The 16,514-nt window shown below is 45.5% G+C and overlaps 4 protein-coding genes across 6 annotated transcripts; 2 read left to right on the plus strand and 2 right to left on the minus strand.

Moving 5' to 3' along the window:
- The first annotated feature begins 243 nt into the window (after positions 1–243).
- Positions 244–3,553, plus strand: LOC120663514 (dual specificity protein phosphatase 12-like). Its single transcript, XM_039942359.1, has 6 exons — positions 244–743; positions 1,022–1,074; positions 1,170–1,234; positions 1,316–1,394; positions 2,508–2,804; positions 3,122–3,553. Exons 1-6 carry the CDS (start codon positions 328–330, stop codon positions 3,274–3,276), a joined length of 1,065 nt encoding a protein of 354 aa, XP_039798293.1. The 5' UTR covers positions 244–327; the 3' UTR covers positions 3,277–3,553.
- Positions 3,554–3,825: 272 nt separating this feature from the next.
- LOC120663512 (splicing factor U2AF-associated protein 2-like) lies at positions 3,826–8,693 on the plus strand. Its single transcript, XM_039942358.1, has 13 exons — positions 3,826–4,133; positions 4,334–4,462; positions 4,544–4,743; positions 5,584–5,793; positions 5,882–5,974; positions 6,120–6,158; positions 6,741–6,830; positions 6,912–7,014; positions 7,095–7,175; positions 7,275–7,351; positions 7,510–7,590; positions 7,840–7,931; positions 8,289–8,693. Exons 1-13 carry the CDS (start codon positions 4,025–4,027, stop codon positions 8,413–8,415), a joined length of 1,431 nt encoding a protein of 476 aa, XP_039798292.1. The 5' UTR covers positions 3,826–4,024; the 3' UTR covers positions 8,416–8,693.
- A 1,537-nt stretch (positions 8,694–10,230) lies between these two features.
- Positions 10,231–12,496, minus strand: LOC120663511 (calcium-dependent protein kinase 25-like). Of its 2 annotated transcripts, none has more exons than XM_039942357.1 (6): positions 11,447–12,496; positions 11,233–11,348; positions 10,965–11,132; positions 10,729–10,856; positions 10,537–10,624; positions 10,231–10,435 (listed from the first exon to the last, which is right to left on the minus strand). In XM_039942357.1, the coding sequence occupies exons 1-6, from the start codon at positions 12,426–12,428 to the stop codon at positions 10,334–10,336; spliced, it is 1,584 nt and encodes a 527-aa protein (XP_039798291.1). In that variant the 5' UTR covers positions 12,429–12,496; the 3' UTR covers positions 10,231–10,333. The 2 variants fall into 2 exon arrangements, with proteins under 2 accessions (XP_039798291.1, XP_039798290.1); XM_039942356.1 differs by having other exon boundaries at positions 10,537–10,636.
- Positions 12,497–12,556: 60 nt separating this feature from the next.
- On the minus strand, positions 12,557–14,888 carry LOC120663515 (L-aminoadipate-semialdehyde dehydrogenase-phosphopantetheinyl transferase-like). 2 transcript variants are annotated; one of them, XM_039942361.1, is made up of 5 exons: positions 14,679–14,888; positions 14,395–14,527; positions 14,005–14,240; positions 13,184–13,355; positions 12,557–13,027 (listed from the first exon to the last, which is right to left on the minus strand). In XM_039942361.1, the coding sequence occupies exons 1-5, from the start codon at positions 14,804–14,806 to the stop codon at positions 12,866–12,868; spliced, it is 831 nt and encodes a 276-aa protein (XP_039798295.1). In that variant the 5' UTR covers positions 14,807–14,888; the 3' UTR covers positions 12,557–12,865. The 2 variants fall into 2 exon arrangements, with proteins under 2 accessions (XP_039798295.1, XP_039798294.1); XM_039942360.1 differs by having other exon boundaries at positions 14,005–14,243; positions 14,679–14,885.
- Positions 14,889–16,514: the final 1,626 nt, after the last annotated feature.

Here is a 16,514-nt window from a genome sequence, read left to right on the forward strand (position 1 = left end):
GTTGTGGTCGGAGGTTTGCAATCCTTACCGACACCATGGAAGACCGACAACTCAGCTGGAATGTTAGATAAGAATGGGACCTAAATTGGGAGGGTTTCTAGAAAATGTAAGGGCCTTTGTAAAAATAATCAGATTATTCTGTGTTTATTTAAAAATCTGGGGGATTTAATGTAAAATAATAGGATCACGATTACTAATCACGATCCAAATCAGGTGCTTATTTGTAAAATTGTAAGGGGAATTTCCTAAAAAAACCAGGTCTTCCTCCACTCGCCGGATTCACTGGTCCAGTGGTCCTCACCCGTCTCTTCCGCCGCCGCCGCCGCCATGCCGCACCTCGTTCGCGAGCGGCTCTACTTCGGCGATATCAAAGACGCCATCGCCGCCCTCACAGAGTCCTCCTGCACCCCGACCTTTACCCACGTCCTCTCGGTCGTCAGCTCCGTCTCCATCTCCTTCATCACCGACTGCCGCCCGGGCCTCGCAATCCCAACGGAAGAGGTCCACCGAGTCGTCGCCGGCGAGGAGGGCGCACCACCTACAGCTGCAGTGCCCCCCGGGACGCTGATGCGGGTGGTGGAGCGCGCTGGGGACGGCCTGCGGGTAACGCGGATGGCCGTGCCGCTGCGGGACACGGAGGCGGAGAACCTGCTCGACCACCTCGAGCCTTGCCTTGATTTCATCGATGAGGGTAGGAAAGTTGGGAACGTCCTCGTTCATTGCTTCGCCGGGGTATCCAGGAGGTAGGAGTCTGAAGCCGTTTTCATTTTGTCGCTTACTAGAATGTGAGTTAAAGATATTAGTTTTACCTGACCAATTAGTGGCGCATGTAAACTGAATGTATCTGACACTAACAACTTGCAGCATTGTGCTGGTTGACAATTGCAAATTTGGATTAACTTACCCATATAATATTTCGATAAAGGAAATTTTATAGTATGAGCCTGCCCACTTTCAATACTGCCAGCTCCCTTTTTCATCTGTATATATGCATTCACACTTACTTTCAAGCTTATTGCAGTGCTTCCATCATTGTTGCTTATCTTATGAGATCAGAGCAGAAATCTCTGGAAGGTCTGAACCCTGTTTTCCTGGAAAGAGAACATGTATCTTTTCATCTACTCTAGTTCAATTTTACTCATATGGTGTTGCTTGTTATTTTCTTCCAGAAGCATTAGAATCTTTAAAGGAAGTTTCTGAGTCGGCATGCCCGAATGATGGTTTTCTTGACCAGGTGAGATTTGTTCATGATCTGTTGGCAGCATATGAACTCCTGGAGTGTTTATTGCTTAGTTGAACTTTGTGTGCTGTGCAGTTGAAATTGTTTGAGGAAATGGGCTTCAAAGTTGATACTTCAAGTCCTTTGTACAAGAGGTTCCGCTTAAAATTATTAGGTTAGTCTCGATCCATCTTTGTTAAAATGGCACTTACTGGTTGTCCTGACATAAAATTCGAGTCAAATAGGCGGCCTTCTCCATTTTTCGTGGGGTATTCTCTATGTTTTATTTTTTGGGTCTCTCTTTGACTACTCTCGCTGCAAATAGCACCAGTTAGTTGGACCAATAAGCTATATGCAAGCTTTCAGAAGGAAACTTGTTGACACTGAATCACAAAATATCTTCCTTGTGAATTTCGATGGTGGGCAAGTGGTTATTGATATAAATTCTGTTTGTGTTCTGATATCGCTAGATTGAAAGCAGATGATTGCGGCCAATAAATTTCTGTTTCATTTTCCAGAGTGTTTGAATATTTTTTCCTTGATAATTTGTCTTGTGATGTATTCCTGCCTGTAATTATGTATACATTTTAAGTGCTGTATGGTTAGAAACTTAGAATCTGAAGCTGCACCTGAAATAAACAAAAATGTGTTTCATCATTTTTTTTCCTCTCAAAATAGTCAAATTGTTGATAGATCAGTTCTAATCTGGCAGAAGGTTGAGCATTCAACAATACTATCGGTTCATCTAATAGAATTTGGTCATTAGTACTCGTAATTAGAAATCCTTTCTGCATTTTTATGTCATGTGTTTTTGTGACTGCATAAGGTCCATAGAATTAGAGATATGCTTGCTTCAGTGTCACTAACATTGTCGTTCCTTTACATCTATTGTGAGAACATTTACCTCTTTAAACAGCTAAGCTTCATTTAATACAATTGCCTATTTGCCTTTTGATTTCAACAAACATGTTAGAGTACGCCATGGGCCTATTGGGCCTGGGCTGGCTGTATAGCCCGTTATGGTTAGGGTTAATTAGTTGCTTGCTTAAGGGCAAAGTCAAACCTCTCTATATAAAGAGGGGAGATGTATCAATCTAATCAAGCAAGAGATTAGAAGGAAACACCTTCTCTCTTGCCGGCCGTGGGCAAAACCCCGCGGCTGGCGCTCCCAGCACCCCAGCAGCCCTAGCTGTCTCTCTCTTCCTCCTCAATCCTCTCAGCCCAACAGCCATCATAACAAAACATGTATTCTATGCTTCTGTAACCTAGCCTGTGTTTCCTCCTACAGGTCAATCCTACAAATTTGGGGAGAAAATAGGCAGCTATATATTTGAAGATGACCCTGGCCTTTCTCCACAATCTGGCTCTTGTCAAGATTCTTCAAAGACAGAGCAACACAAAACAGCTTACCGCTGCAGGAAATGCAGGAGAATCATTGCTGTGGAGGACAATGTTATAAGTCATGTTCCTGGTGAGGGTGAATCTTGCTTTGACTGGAACCGAAGGAAGAGTGGTCGTCCATACAACAACACAGAACAAGATTGCTCGTCTTTATTTGTTGAGCCTCTGAAATGGATGACTCCAGGTAGGCTGATGTTACTACCTATTTCTTGAGGACTATGTTACTACCTATTTGTGTTGTGCAAAGGAAAATTCATACAAATCTTGCACTGTTGCACATATGGTTGGTTCCCACTGAATCTATATATGATTTATTTTTTATAATTTGATTATAGGTCATCTTAGAACTGAAACCTTCATATATACTTGACGTTTGAGCATTTTTACACTTGCTTTCATTATTGGTCTTAGTAGAGCGATGGTATCGGCCCGCCTTCTTCTGCTTCTTCTTTTTTAACTAACACTTGCATTGTTTCATTTGTGCCTTTGTTCACCTAGCAGTAGAAGATGGTGCTTTGGAGGGGAAGCTATCGTGCATCCACTGTGGAGCTAGGTTAGGATACTTCAACTGGTCAGGAATACAGTGCAACTGCGGCAGTTGGGTTACCCCGGCCTTCCAAATTGTTAAGAGCAAAGTAGATGTCAGCACCATCTAAACATTGGAGAAATTTGAGGGATTAGGAGTGTGACACACTGGTGGCTTTAAGATTTCGTATATAATGTATGCACGATATGTACACAATGAGCAACATATTGTATGTTTTGCCATTGCTGATCAGGGGCTGTGTGCAGCAAAATATCCTACAGAACGGCACATTTGCTGTGAGTCAGACGTCCGTAGGGCTCGAAATGGATGGAATACAAGTTTAGCAGAGAAAGGTACACTAGTATTAATATTGTTTCAGTGAATTGAAATGCGTGAATTTCCCTATATGTGTTATCAATTAGTCTGCCGTTCAGGTCATAATTGGTCTCACTGGGTTGATTTCTGAGTGCACTTTGTTACGATCATTCGTTTATTTCATGAACATGTATGAAATTTGAAACCTGTCAAGCTATAGTAAGGCCCACTGGAAAAAAAATCAAAAAAGAAAAACGAAAGTGAATAGCGTAGTGGGCTGGCAAATTGGTAGCGAAATTCCAGATTCCCGGTACCGTTGGATCGTGGGTTTAGGGGCCATCTCGGCCGTCCGGACAGCTTCTTTCCCGACTCTTCGCCGTTCTCCTACCTTCCGCTTGGCGACCGCCGCGACCCCTTTCGTCCCTCCCGCCGCGCGCGCCTCTCCGACCACCCGCCTCCGCCTTCCTTCCCCGCCGCCCGCCGGCACCAGTTTCACTGAGCTAGCGTCGCCTTTCTTCACCCAATACCCGCCCGCTTCCCCCTGCCCTTCTCTCCCGGCTTGGATGCCCATGGAGACCAGCGGCGCGGCGGCGGCCGCCGGCGAGGTGGCCTGGTACGTGCTCGGCCCGAACCAGGAGAGTGTGGGCCCCTACGCGCTTACCGAGCTGCGAGGTGAGCATTTGCTGCTTTCTCATAGCAATTATGTGCATTTTAAGCTTAGAATTTTCTCGCTGAAGTCGGGCTTAGGGTTTAGTCCACGCTGATAATCTCGTGGACAAGTTTCCTTTCCACGCTTTTGAACTTGAAGAACTTTCGCTTCTTATCCAGCAAATAATATTGAAAATTAATAAAAAAATCTTCCCTTTGAATAGAACATTTTGCAAACGGGTATCTCAACGAGAGCACAATGCTCTGGGCAGAAGGGAGGACTGAATGGGCGCCACTCTCTTCCATCCCTGAGTTACACTCTGCTGTCACAACAAAGGATCAACATGAACAAGGTTAATGTTTGTGCCTTGCCCTTTACCTTTAAGGAAGATTTTGTAAGGTCCTCTACTCTCATTCATAGAATTTGTGTCCAGCTGCTCCGGATGCCGAAGATGATTTTGAGAAATTTCAGAAAGAGGTTACAGAAGCCGAGGCGGAGGTAGAGGCATTGAAAGGCAGTGCTGAAGATGGTGATGAGTGGCCAGCAACCCTGCCGGATGGAGAGGAGGAGTTTACTGATGATGATGGCACCATTTACAAATGGGACCGTACTCTGAGGGTATGGGTTCCTCAAGTAAGTATTGCTCATCTGTCCTCAAGTAAGAATTTTTGCAATTCATGATGGTCTCCTGACTTTAGAGATTTTGATGTCCTGTACTTTCTTTACTGACGATCAGCATTTAATGAAAATTCATGTTGGTATATCGTTTGGGTGATTGATATATAATTACATAGTATTAAGGACCAACCGGCGGAAGGTACCAGACAATCAGCCATTGCTTAATAGTCTTAAAAATTCTTGTGAGGATATTTGCTTCATTTTTAAGATTCTGCTAGCTTGTTAATTAATGCTTGTTGCGCCTTTTGTCTTCTGACTCGTTCAAGAGATTAGTTGATTTGCGCCTTATGTTATTTTTTTTTACTTTTGATTGATTATTGTTTAGAATTTTCATTAGCTAGCTGGTGCAAGATTTCAATTTATGCTTCTGAAACAACAGTCCTGGTCCTTCAGGACAAAAGCCAGGTTCATTAAAAAAATCTTATATTTCACATTAGCAACTTTAGGGGAAGTTGGGAAACTCATTTCTCCATATGAATTACGTTTCTTTGTACAGCCAAGCTTTCTCAACAGTTTCTTTCCCCTCACCATGTTCCTTCTTGCTTTGTTTGCTGAAGGCAGAAGTTTGTTATTTAGTTTTAAGTTTCATTTCAAGGACTAAAAACCTTTATTTTCTTCAAGCAAATACCGGTTTAAATTGCGGTTTAATTATTAGTTCAATTAGTATCCTTAGTTCCTCCTATCGCTTTATGTTGCCAATAATCCTTCGAGTATAAAAACCTCCCCTTCATCTTGTTTAATATTCCCATTTGCCATCTTTTTTCAATTATTCTGAATTTTCTTATGCCTTTGTAGAATGATGCATCAGGTAAAAAGGATGATTATGCTATGGAAGAGATGACTTTTGCACTTGAGGAAGAAGTATTTCAAGCACCAGTTATCCCTTGTCCTTCTGCTTTAGAAGAAAACAACACCCTGGCTGAAAACAAAAACAAAGAATCAGACAAAGCAGAAAAGAGAGGGGAGAAGAAGCGAAAATCTTCTGAAAAGCCAGCTGAAAAAAAGGTTAGTTTGCAAATCATTCTTTGGGTTCCTGATAAGTTTGACAGGTTTACTTTTAGTTTTCTACTAACCTGTTGAACTTCTGTGGTAGGAAGCAAACAAACCTCCGGAGAGTTGGTTTGATCTCAAAGTTAATACACATGTCTATGTGAATGGATTGCCTGATGACGTCACAGTGGAGGAGGTAAATTGCTTGCACCAGCTAATTGTGTAGCCACATTTCATTTCTCTTAGGGAGATCATTTTGATGACCATTTAACACATTCTTAATCAGTTGGTTATTCTAAAAATGCGTGTTCTGAACTTCTGATGCTGGATCTCTTCTGCAGATAGTGGAGGTATTTTCCAAGTGTGGAATAATAAAGGAGGTATGCTTTTAATCTGCTGTTTCCGGAGACAAAAACTGATGGATTTGTGTTTTTCACTCTTGATGATGTTTTGTTTTTTCTCACTTTTGAAAGGACTTGGTTTTGTCAGTACTTGGACTAGTATATAAGTTGCCATCTGAGAATGTAACTAATTGGTGTACTGGCAAAGGATCTTTGTAGTTTGAGTTATCAGAGTTTTGGGACCTTCAATACCTGTCAATGCTGTTCATTTTTGCAAACTGCTCAACTCAGCGATTTATATATTTATGGTCAAATTGAGCGCTTAGCAAATTTCAGCTGTCTAAACCTACAGCATGCATTATGTTACTATATATTGGCACAGTGCACATAGGTTATATTAGATGGATATGATATTAATATGTGAAATGCTGTGGGTGCCTTAAATAAACTGAAAAAAATACCACAATATTTTGACATTTACTTTTTTTCAAATAGTTATTGTTGTTTCGTTTATTAAAAATATGTTTTGGAAGTATAATATGGCTTTGATGTGGCATTTATATTTCTTTCCTGAACTTTAATGCACCGAACATGTGTAAACGTTGATAATTGATACTACAGGATCCAGAGACTAAAAAGCCTCGAGTGAAGGTCTATACTGACAAGGAAACAGGCAGGAAAAAGGGTGATGCCTTGGTGACATATCTCAAGGTATCTGCTTGTTGAACTTCTCAGATTATTTGGAATCGCTATGCATTTATTTTTACATGCCTTTCCCTTTCTGCGGTTCAGGAGCCATCTGTAGCTTTAGCAGTTCAGTTGTTGGATGGGACATCATTCCGACCTGGTGGTAAGACTCTGATGTCTGTAAGTCCGGCCAAATTTGAGCAGAAAGGTATTGCTCACGGTTATATCAAAACTAAATACTCTGTGTACCAACAAAACTTACTAATGATGCTGTCACATTTGTTTCAGGTGATGTTTTCATTGCAAAGAAAACTGATAAACAAAAGAAAAGGAAAACCAAGAAGGTTGAAGACAAAATGCTTGGATGGGGTAAGTTTGATCGTTGGTTTTTTTGGTAGTTATTTTAATCATAGCTGATTCAAACTTGGGATATGACCTCATTTTTTCTTATTAATTTTCTTTAACTAGGTGGGCATGATGATAAGAAGGTGACGATTCCTACTACCATTATTTTGCGGCACATGTTCACTCCGGCTGAGTTGAGAGTAAGTAGCCGAGCCTCCCACAATTTATGCACTTTTGATTTTGGATTGGGCTTACTTGTACTTGCTTGCACATTTGATCATTTCATATTGCTCTTGTGAGGTTCATGCTTCGTAGCAACTTTCTTTTTGGACTAACCAAAGAATATCCTGACTTGCAGGCTGATGAAGAGCTTCTTTCTGAGCTTGAGGAAGATGTTAAAGAGGAATGTGCCAAGTTTGGTCCAGTGGATAATGTGAAGGTACACCTACCCCTAGATATGGAGCCTTTTTGAACTTAACTGAAAAACAGATATTACGAATTCTTTTTACAAAGCAAAATTTTCACCATTTCAATATAATAGCAAGATGCATATTTTGTACAAATAAGAATCATCCGATAGGAAGCTCAGTTGGCATTTATCAGCCATAACTCACCGAATTGTTGCTATTACTCCTTTCTCCTTTTCCACCAAACCACTGTTGTTTAATTGACATGTTTCTGCATCCAGGTTTGTGAAAATCATCCACAGGGTGTCATATTGGTGAAATTCAAAGACCGGAAAGATGGCGCCAATTGCATAGAAAAGATGAATGGCAGATGGTATGTCAACCCCTTTGTTTCTGATCTGGTGATATTAGTGGAATGCTGAGATGGAAATTTGGCCTCCCTCCCGGTGTTTGTTTCCCTCACAAGCCTTTAATATATCATTTGTGCTATTATAAAAATATCATCATTCATTGATTTTTTTCTGAAATGCTGTGGAAAAATCCGCCACCATTCCTTGTTGATTAGTCTGAAGTGTTTTGCCATAAGATTACAAATAGGAGTAACTCTTGTAATTATTCATGTTTGCTTGCCTAAGAGTAAGAGTATATAAAGGAATCCTGAGCAGGTAACATTGGTGCTCCTGGATTGATCTGTCCTGATAGCCTCTGTTCGCTTTTTCTTACCTTGCAGGTTTGGTGGGCGGCAAATCCATGCTAGCGAAGATGATGGTTCCATTAACCATACTCTGATCCGTGATTACGATGCAGAGGTGTCAAGGCTGGATCGATTCGGAGAAGAGTTGGAAGAGTCCGCATAGAGGATAACTGGCATTGCCTTCTTGTACGATATAAGATAGCATGGGGATAGGAAGTTTTGCGTTTCACCTCTTCCATATTCTTGGCCTTTTTATGTGCCTGGTGGTTAAGCAATGAAAAGAAATCATGTTAGTGGGTCGCGTCGTTTGTTACTGGAACATTAGAGATGCACAATTTTCAGTGCTAACATGTAACACCCAAATGCTGATGTATCATGTAACACTCAGTAGTAATCAACATGTAACATTAGAGATGCACAATTTTCAGTGCTAACATGCAACACTCGGGCTACCAACCGAAATGCACTTTGCTTCCGGTGATTTTATTTCCTGGCATATGATCGGAGGCCCAAGCCCAATCGCTGGTGTTTTAGGTCGTTCCCTTTATGGCCCGTTTAGCCTAGCAGTTTGGAACTTGGTCTCGATAGGAAGGTGCAGCAGCTTGCTGCTGCTACTACTAGGCGGGACACCTGTAGCCGTCGGATCTGAGGTCTGCGGCAGAGATTGATAGTCGGACTGGCCGCTCGCGCCGTCCCCGCCCCCCCCCCCCCCCCCCCCCCCCCTCGAGCCGCCATTGCTCTCGCATCGTGCGGGTCCTTGAGCTGCTCACGCTCGTCGACGAGCCGCCCCTCGTCCGGTGGCGGCGAGGGGAAAGAGGGAGCGAGATGCCGCACCGAGCGCGGCCGATGACGGGGCTGCTGGTGTTCATGGGCGTCAACCTCGTGCTCGTCAACACCATCTCCCCCGTCTACGACTTCGTCTGCTTCCACCCCTACTGGGAACGGAGGGTACGGTACTCGCCTCACATTAGCTTGCAGTTCTTAGTTACAAGCTAAGATTTTGTGCGTTGTTTTAATTGGATTTGCCTTCTGTTGGGCGTTATGTTCCCCGTTCCATATGTGTGCACGAACTGTTTGTGGAAATGCCTGGCTGGGATGAACCATATGACAGGACCTTTAGTTTGCACGTTGCTGTGAAATTGTAGTTTCATCTTTAGGAGTAGCTTTCAGTGACACGCTTCGGGAGTTCCCGCACAATTGTGTATCACAAAAATGGTCTTTAGACATCTGTGCATTCTTTTCTTGATTCCAAATATTTTTTTTATGATGCGAGTTACACAAACCCAAATGTTGATGTATCATTTAAATTCGGGGTCCTTCTTTATAGAGAGAACGCAGCCGAAGGGAACGTGAAGCTGCGCAACTGAACGGTCCTCTAAAAACTACTAATTGAGCTCTCCTAGGTAAGAACAAGCTTCCTAATTCCTCTGTTTCACATATTTACTCATTCTGTCACATGAAATGCAAGAAACGACTTTCTGTGAAATAATTGAACTAGAACCTCTTCCTTGACAGCATACCGATTCTCCTCATCAGTGTCTGTCTCAAGTACCAAACTGCTTCTTGTACAATCCGAGGAATTGTTTGTTTCAACAGCCATTTCTTTTACACAAGGGAAGATTCACCTAGTATATCTTGTTCTTTTGATGATATGAGATCTGTTTGGACCACAGTAGTGCCCTCACTTTGATTGATGAACTGGCATCATTGTGTAAATTGGAGTTTTGAAGCCTTTCAGTATCAGTCGGTGTTTTTTCATGATGCTCCCTCAAATGTATCATCTGTTCTTTTTTTTTTCCAAGGACGAATGAGAAGAATAGATTACGTGAATATTCTTTCTGAAACACACACTTTCTGAATCAACTGTCGTATTCTTCTGCATCTAGCAGCACTACATCAAAATTTCTGTTCGGTTCAAAGATGTCTGGAGCTGAAAGCACACATGCACGCTCAATAGCGCAATGGACACAACCATGCATGAACTGAATCAAAAAAGTAACTCCATTGCATTTGTATACAGTTGTGCAAATTTGCTTGTTTGAGCTGCTATACAGTATACACATGGCACACTTCCTGCTTCACTATAGGACTACGTCTCGCCTCTTCTTGTTGTTCAGTGGCTCAGCACCAGCTGTCCCTTTCCTCATCATCGCCACAAACTCTGAATAATCTATCCTTCCATCCTACATGTGCAAAAGTAAATTTCAGTCTCTTGATTTAAGAAAATAAAAACATATGCAATCAATACAAGGAAACATTAAATTTCATAGTATTTGTTCCTTACATTGTCAGAGTCGGCATCTGAGATGACCTCTTTGATTTTATCGGCATCATACAACCCTTGCTCCTTCAAGGCTTGCTCAAGTTCCTCTCTTGTAATGTACCTGTGAGATATTAAAAAAAAGCAAATGTGTTTTACTGTATCTGTAGTCCAGAATTCAACTATGTTAGCTGTGTCGTTTTAACGTTAACTTACCCGCTGTTGTCCTTGTCGAAATACTGGAATGCTGTGTAAAGGTGTTCCTCTCTATCCAGTTTGTTCATGTGCACTGTTGCGGTGACGAACTCGTCGTAATCAATTAACCCGTTGCCATCAGCATCAGCCTGGAATCATATAAAAGGTTTGAAAAGGGGCATTTTCAGACCACCTTCTGACTCTGAATAGAAATATTATAAGTATTTTTAATTGAACACTGAAAAGTGAAAACTCACTGCTTCCATCAGTTGCTGAATTTCACCGTCCGACAGCTTGGTTCCATGCTTGGCCAACCCGTTTTTGAGCTCATCAAGCGTGATGGTGCCACTGTTATCTTTGTCGATGTTCTTGAACATCTCCTTCAGCCCGGTGATCTCCTCTTCAGATAGGCACCCAGCTATGATCTACTTACATTAGGTTGAGGGCACATTTAACATTTGTCTTGTAAGCAGTGTTGTTCAGCAGTTTGGTATGTGGTGTGCTTTTCAGAATTCAGATACGTACCCTCAGTGCTGCTTTCTTGAACTGGTTCATGGCCCTGAACTGTTTGAGCCTGTTGAGAACAACATTGTCAAGTGGCGTATCAGGTGCATCTCCATCCTCTTTGATCCATGGGTGATCTACAAGTTGAAATCCATGCCAATTTGTTGTGTCAATGTCACATAATTGCTACTGAAGAGTGAAGAACAACATGCATGGTGATGCCTGCACTACTTACTGAGGACCTGGAACGCCGTGAGGCGGTCCTTGGGGTTGATGTTGAGCATCTTCCTGACGAGATCCTTGGCTCCCGGCGAGATATGCGGCCATGGCTCGCTGGCGAGGTCAAGCTGGCCGCGGAGGATGGCGGTGAAGATGCCGTTCTCATTCTCTGCCCAGAAGGGAGGCACGCCGGCGAGGAAGATGTAGAGCATGACGCCAACGCTCCAGATGTCGGCCTCTGGCCCGTACCTCCTCTTGAGCACCTCCGGCGCGATGTAGTAGGCGCTGCCGACGATGTCCCGGAGCACCTCGCCTTCCTTGAAGAAGACGGAGAGGCCGAAGTCGGTGGCCTTGAGCGGTGCGTCCTCGTCCTTGCTGAGCAGCAGGAAGTTCTCCGGCTTGATGTCCCGGTGCATCACCCCCATGGAGTGGCAGCTGTGCACGATCTGCACGATGGTGCGCAGCAGCTCGGCGGCGGCGCGCTCCGTGTACTGGCCCTTGGCGATGATCCGGTCGAAGAGCTCGCCGCCGGCGCAGAGCTCCATGACCAGGTGGACGTTGTGCTTGTCCTCGTAGGCGCCCTTGAGGCCGACCACGTTGGGCTGGCCGCAGAGGTGGTGCATGATCTGGACCTCGCGCCGCACGTCGTCGATGTCCTCCTTGGCCACCAGCTTCCGCTTCGTGATGCTCTTGCACGCCAGCTTCTCCCCCGTCGCGCGGTGCGTGCACAGGTGCGTCACGCCGAACTGCCCGCGCCCGAGCTCCTTGCCCATCGAGTACGTCGCGCGCACGTCCTCCATCGGCCGCCCCAGCACCCCGCCAATCGGCCCCGCCGGCTTGCTGCTCGTGCTCGCCCTGCCGCCGCCGCTCGGCGACGACGGCTTCGTCGTACCAGGCTGCCCGCCGTGCTCCTCCGCCTTGGGTGCCGCCGTCGGCCCATCGGCGTCGGCGTCCTCCCCGGCGCCCTTCCCGGCGCCCTTGGCGCAGCACTGGCCCATGGCTGCTGCGGGGAACGCGTGCTGCCTGCTCCGCCGGAGGGCAGGCAGCTACAGACATGAACGGACTTGGACGACGTACGAGAGAGAACAGGAAAGCGAAACACAGGAATTTTTTTGCTTAGTTTGGAGACGGGCTTGTGAAAATTTTGCAATTCAGAACGAAAAATTGTTTTGCAGTTTGGAGGGTAGGGAGGGAATGGCGGGAAGGAGGAGAGGTAGTTATCCTTCCGTCCCTTGTGTAGGTGTCTCGTGACAGATATAGGCTGCTTGCTGTTTCTGGCAAAGCTGGTAACTGCACTTCTTCCAAACTGCAGGTGCCAGCAACACAGCTTCTTCGAGTATTTGCAAACATCAGAACTAGGAGCCAAGCAGAGGTTCCTGCTGTGCCAAGCTTGCCTGCAGTTCGACATGTGATTTCAAGAATGCCAGTTAGGCTGCTACTCCAGTGATTGTGTAAGCTGTTCCACTGTCCACAAAGTGAAAGCTTCTTCTGGACTTTCTAGTGTAGAATGCAATTGCTCCTCCACAACGATTGCATTGGACAATGTTTCCTTGTAGCTGCTTACAGCATCCTCTGGATGCCCTTTTGCTATTGATGCCTGCAATTTCAATTAATTGAGGGTTAGTATATAAGCAGGCACAAGAACGGAACTGGATGGATTGTATCCATTCTCTATACTTGAAATATACTGCTAGAACAGTAGGACTGGGTTCATGTGTATGTGAAGTAGATGGTACAAACGAGCCATACATACCAAATGCATTTCATCAAGCTTGAAAATCCAAAATCTCCATTTCTTAGACAATTCTCCATCAACATGGATAGAAATATTAGTCCAGTGTTCATGGTGGAATTCCAGTCTGTGCAACCCAAATCCAACGCCAGCACCGATTGCTTTAACAAAAGCTTCTTTAAGACACCAGTACCTATTGATAAATGGAGTAATTTACATACTGAATTTGAAGTAATAACAATGCACATTATCATTAACATCGGCACGCTTTTTTTTCCCGAGTACACTGACATGATTTTGCCATAATAATCTCAAGCAAAAACAGGAACTGCATCATGCTTAGCACTAAAACTGAAAGTAAAGGGCACATATTTGTGTGAACAGAGACCTACTCTGTTTTAAAGACAGAAAATTCCCTTCAGCTTTTCTGATGTAATTCGGTTAGCTGCTAGAGGATTTGTGTCAGAAGTCCACTTTATTGGCAAAACCGCAGATTTATTATGCTAAATGTAAATTTCAACCCACATGCAGCTGAACTGATTTGAAATTTTATTTGGGACATCAGGAATATTTCAGGTAGTTATTATGCAGGAATTTTAAACAATTTTTTTAAGAAAAAAGGTTCACCCTACTTTTTATAGAAATCAAATCGGTGTTTTTGAGAAATTTTAGACATAGTAGGGTACTTCATCATTATAGATAGTGCATAGATGATTTCCAGGATCCACCAATACAAAGTTTAAGCTCCCAACATACATGATACAACCTACTGCACCTGAAATGCTGATTCTGAATTTCTAGGTCGTCTATGAAAAAATTCCAAAAGAAATAAAACGCTGTACCTGTAGAACTCTGTCAGCACTTCACTGGGAGTGCCAGCGCGAACGATGCAGTCCCTCTCATGGTCAGTGAGGTATGAAGAGAAGTTGCTGATGAACTCGGTGGTGGTTTCTCCCTGGGGCTTGGAGACTGATACGATGTCCAGGCCAACAAGGCAAAGTGGCTCGGATGCTATTCCAACGTAGTCTCCCTGATGCGAGGTGTTGAAGTTGAAGTTTGGGAAAGTCGAACAATTTTCCTGCTGCAAGATAAATCAATCCAGCAGTGATCAGTGGGTGAATGCAACCGACCAGGCACCCAGACAGACAGAAAGGTTTGCTGCTTATTGGATGCAGCTGAAGCGAACGGTGATGGATGGTTGGCCTTGGCCAGAGTGTGTATACAAGACGTACCAGGTACGGTTTCCCCTCAGGCGTGCGGCGTATGCTGATCTGGCGAAACGGAATGCGGAGGACGTGGTGCACGAGCGAGTACTGCAGCAGGCGACTGACGAGCGCCCGCTTCCTGTCATCTTCTTTCACAAACCTGCAGGGGGTTAACAAGGAGGAGCAACTGGTGGTTATGGTGTTCTGGTTGTAGCTGCGGCCAAGGGGCAAGAATGAAACATCTGTTGGGGGCATGGATCAGGTGGACGGGAGTGGGGGACGAGATCAGCAGCATCTGTTGGGATCAGCACCTGGCGATGGCGGGGCGCTCGTGCGGCGGCAGGAGGGCGGCCGCAGCATCGAACTGGGCGGGGGAGGGGTGCCAGCGGGGGATGTCAACGAGCCACCGCCGCGCCCCTGTCTCCTCCTCCGCACCCATCGTCGCCAGCCAACTGTCCTGGGGCCGCTGCCGGCGGGCAATACTCAACTCCCTCGGCCGGCGGCGTCATCATCGACGGCCCTGGCAGGGTACCCGCTGGAGAGAAGAAGCGAGGAAATGGGCACAGCCCGGCCCAAATTGTACAACGGTAGCGAGGGCCTCTCCCTCCTCGCGCCGGCCTGGTGGACTGAAGAAGGCTTCAGTTCGATTAAACCCATGGATCGCGGCCCAAATCCCACGAGACGAATGGAGGGATGATAAATATACATGGATAAATGCAAAGTTAGTTTGTAATTTAGATATATGCATGAATTTGAATTAAATACAGGAAAGCCCTAGCCCGCGTTGCTGGTGGGATGATGACGGCGTCCTTGACGTTGTTTTTCCCGTTGGGGCGTTATTTTGGAGCTATAACTTTACTGCACGGGGGTTCTCTGGGTGAAAACCCTGTCCTCTGGACGAGCAACGACGGCGCTTCTGGCGTTTTGCCCTCATTGGAGGCGTTGTCTCTAGAGACCCAACTCAGTGTGGGGTTTTGCCAGTCCTTTGTCCATAGCGGTTTCAGTTAGGGTCGAATTTCCGCCGTGTGGCAAGCTGGAATGGTGTCGTCGGACCCACGAGGAGGCGATCGCTATCATGGTGACGGCCAGAGGTTGTCGCTTGGTTGCCAGTTGACTGCTTGCAGCAGACCGTGACGGCTGGCGTTGCTTGGCAACGGTCAGTGCGGTGTGGGACTGCATCGGAGGACAACGCTTGTGGCACTGGCATCATGGGACAACTAGGCTTGCAGTGGACTGCGGTGGGTTGCTCAGCCCGGCTGGGGCCACCTGGTTCGGTACAATGTCGGGAGATGGCGCAAGCGACTTCCTCGGCTGCTGCTATGGCGGCGATGGCTAGATGCGAGGGTAAAGCAATGAGGCGAAGTTGAAACTGCGATAGTTTGGATGTGTGATAGAGACCCGGGGGAGCGGGACATCTTTCCATACCACTCCGATGGTGACTTCTGAAACGGATCCTGGGCAGGGCATGGAGTTATGTGGCGGGTGTGGTGAGGCTCCAGGCAAAATGTTCTCTTCGAGGCGACGTGAAAGGTGGAGTCTAACAGCCAAAGCGGCGAGCCCCCCGCGCGTTGTGTTGTCGCGGCGGCGACTGCGTGGCACTCTGCAAGTGGCCCGGATCCGATATTGCTCACTCCATCGGGTGGTGTGTTTTGTTACAGCATCATCGCAGCGAAGGGTCCTGCGTGGCGGCGACCCTCTTGGTGTGGTGGTGTCCACTTCCTTTATTCTCTATAGACGTTGGGTCACGCCGAGGTTTTTCGATGACTACAAGAGTGTGGAGTGCGGGTGGGTACTGCGGTACTGCTTCGTCTTTGCTGCCGTCTTTGAGTGGAGTGGTGTGGTCTCATTTGAGTACAGTTCGAGTAAAGCTGCGTAGCTATGTTGATGTTCCATCCAATCCAACCGGTCTGAGTTGTTTGGCTTGCGTTGAAGTTCCAATCCGACCAGCTTGAGTTGTTTTTACCTAAGTTGAGCTTGGGGGTGTGTTGATGCCACAATCCAACCCGCCAGTGTTGTTTTCGTGTTTTTTTTTGGTTATGACCTCCCAGGACGTAACTTTGTATTTTTCTGCTATATCAATGAAAACATTAAAAAAAAAAGTAGGAGCGGGTGCAACACCCACCTATAAATAGGTTTTTAACTGCTCC

Source organism: Panicum virgatum, chromosome 3N, assembly GCF_016808335.1.
Source record: "Panicum virgatum strain AP13 chromosome 3N, P.virgatum_v5, whole genome shotgun sequence".
Taxonomy (NCBI): Eukaryota; Viridiplantae; Streptophyta; class Magnoliopsida; order Poales; family Poaceae; genus Panicum; species Panicum virgatum.

What these genes read in the sequence shown, in the direction of transcription:
- LOC120663514 (XM_039942359.1), top strand. Translation starts at nt 328, where the DNA reads ATGCCGCACCTCGTTCGCGAGCGGCTCTACTTCGGCGATATCAAAGAC. An exon ending in AGAGCAGAAATCTCTGGAAG is followed by an intron (nt 1,075 to 1,169) that starts GTCTGAACCCTG and finishes ATTTTCTTCCAG; the next exon opens with AAGCATTAGAATCTTTAAAG. An exon ending in TCTGAAATGGATGACTCCAG is followed by an intron (nt 2,805 to 3,121) that starts GTAGGCTGATGT and finishes TTCACCTAGCAG; the next exon opens with TAGAAGATGGTGCTTTGGAG.
- LOC120663515 (XM_039942360.1), bottom strand. Translation starts at nt 14,806, where the DNA reads ATGGGTGCGGAGGAGGAGACAGGGGCGCGGCGGTGGCTCGTTGACATC. An exon ending in GAGCGCCCCGCCATCGCCAG is followed by an intron (nt 14,528 to 14,678) that starts GTGCTGATCCCA and finishes AACCCCCTGCAG; the next exon opens with GTTTGTGAAAGAAGATGACA. An exon ending in AGCTTGATGAAATGCATTTG is followed by an intron (nt 13,028 to 13,183) that starts GTATGTATGGCT and finishes TTGAAATTGCAG; the next exon opens with GCATCAATAGCAAAAGGGCA.
- LOC120663511 (XM_039942356.1), bottom strand. Translation starts at nt 12,428, where the DNA reads ATGGGCCAGTGCTGCGCCAAGGGCGCCGGGAAGGGCGCCGGGGAGGAC. An exon ending in CACGGCGTTCCAGGTCCTCA is followed by an intron (nt 11,349 to 11,446) that starts GTAAGTAGTGCA and finishes TTCAACTTGTAG; the next exon opens with ATCACCCATGGATCAAAGAG. An exon ending in TCAAGAAAGCAGCACTGAGG is followed by an intron (nt 11,133 to 11,232) that starts GTACGTATCTGA and finishes TAATGTAAGTAG; the next exon opens with ATCATAGCTGGGTGCCTATC.
- LOC120663512 (XM_039942358.1), top strand. Translation starts at nt 4,025, where the DNA reads ATGCCCATGGAGACCAGCGGCGCGGCGGCGGCCGCCGGCGAGGTGGCC. An exon ending in CGCGCTTACCGAGCTGCGAG is followed by an intron (nt 4,134 to 4,333) that starts GTGAGCATTTGC and finishes CCCTTTGAATAG; the next exon opens with AACATTTTGCAAACGGGTAT. An exon ending in GTCCAGTGGATAATGTGAAG is followed by an intron (nt 7,591 to 7,839) that starts GTACACCTACCC and finishes TTCTGCATCCAG; the next exon opens with GTTTGTGAAAATCATCCACA.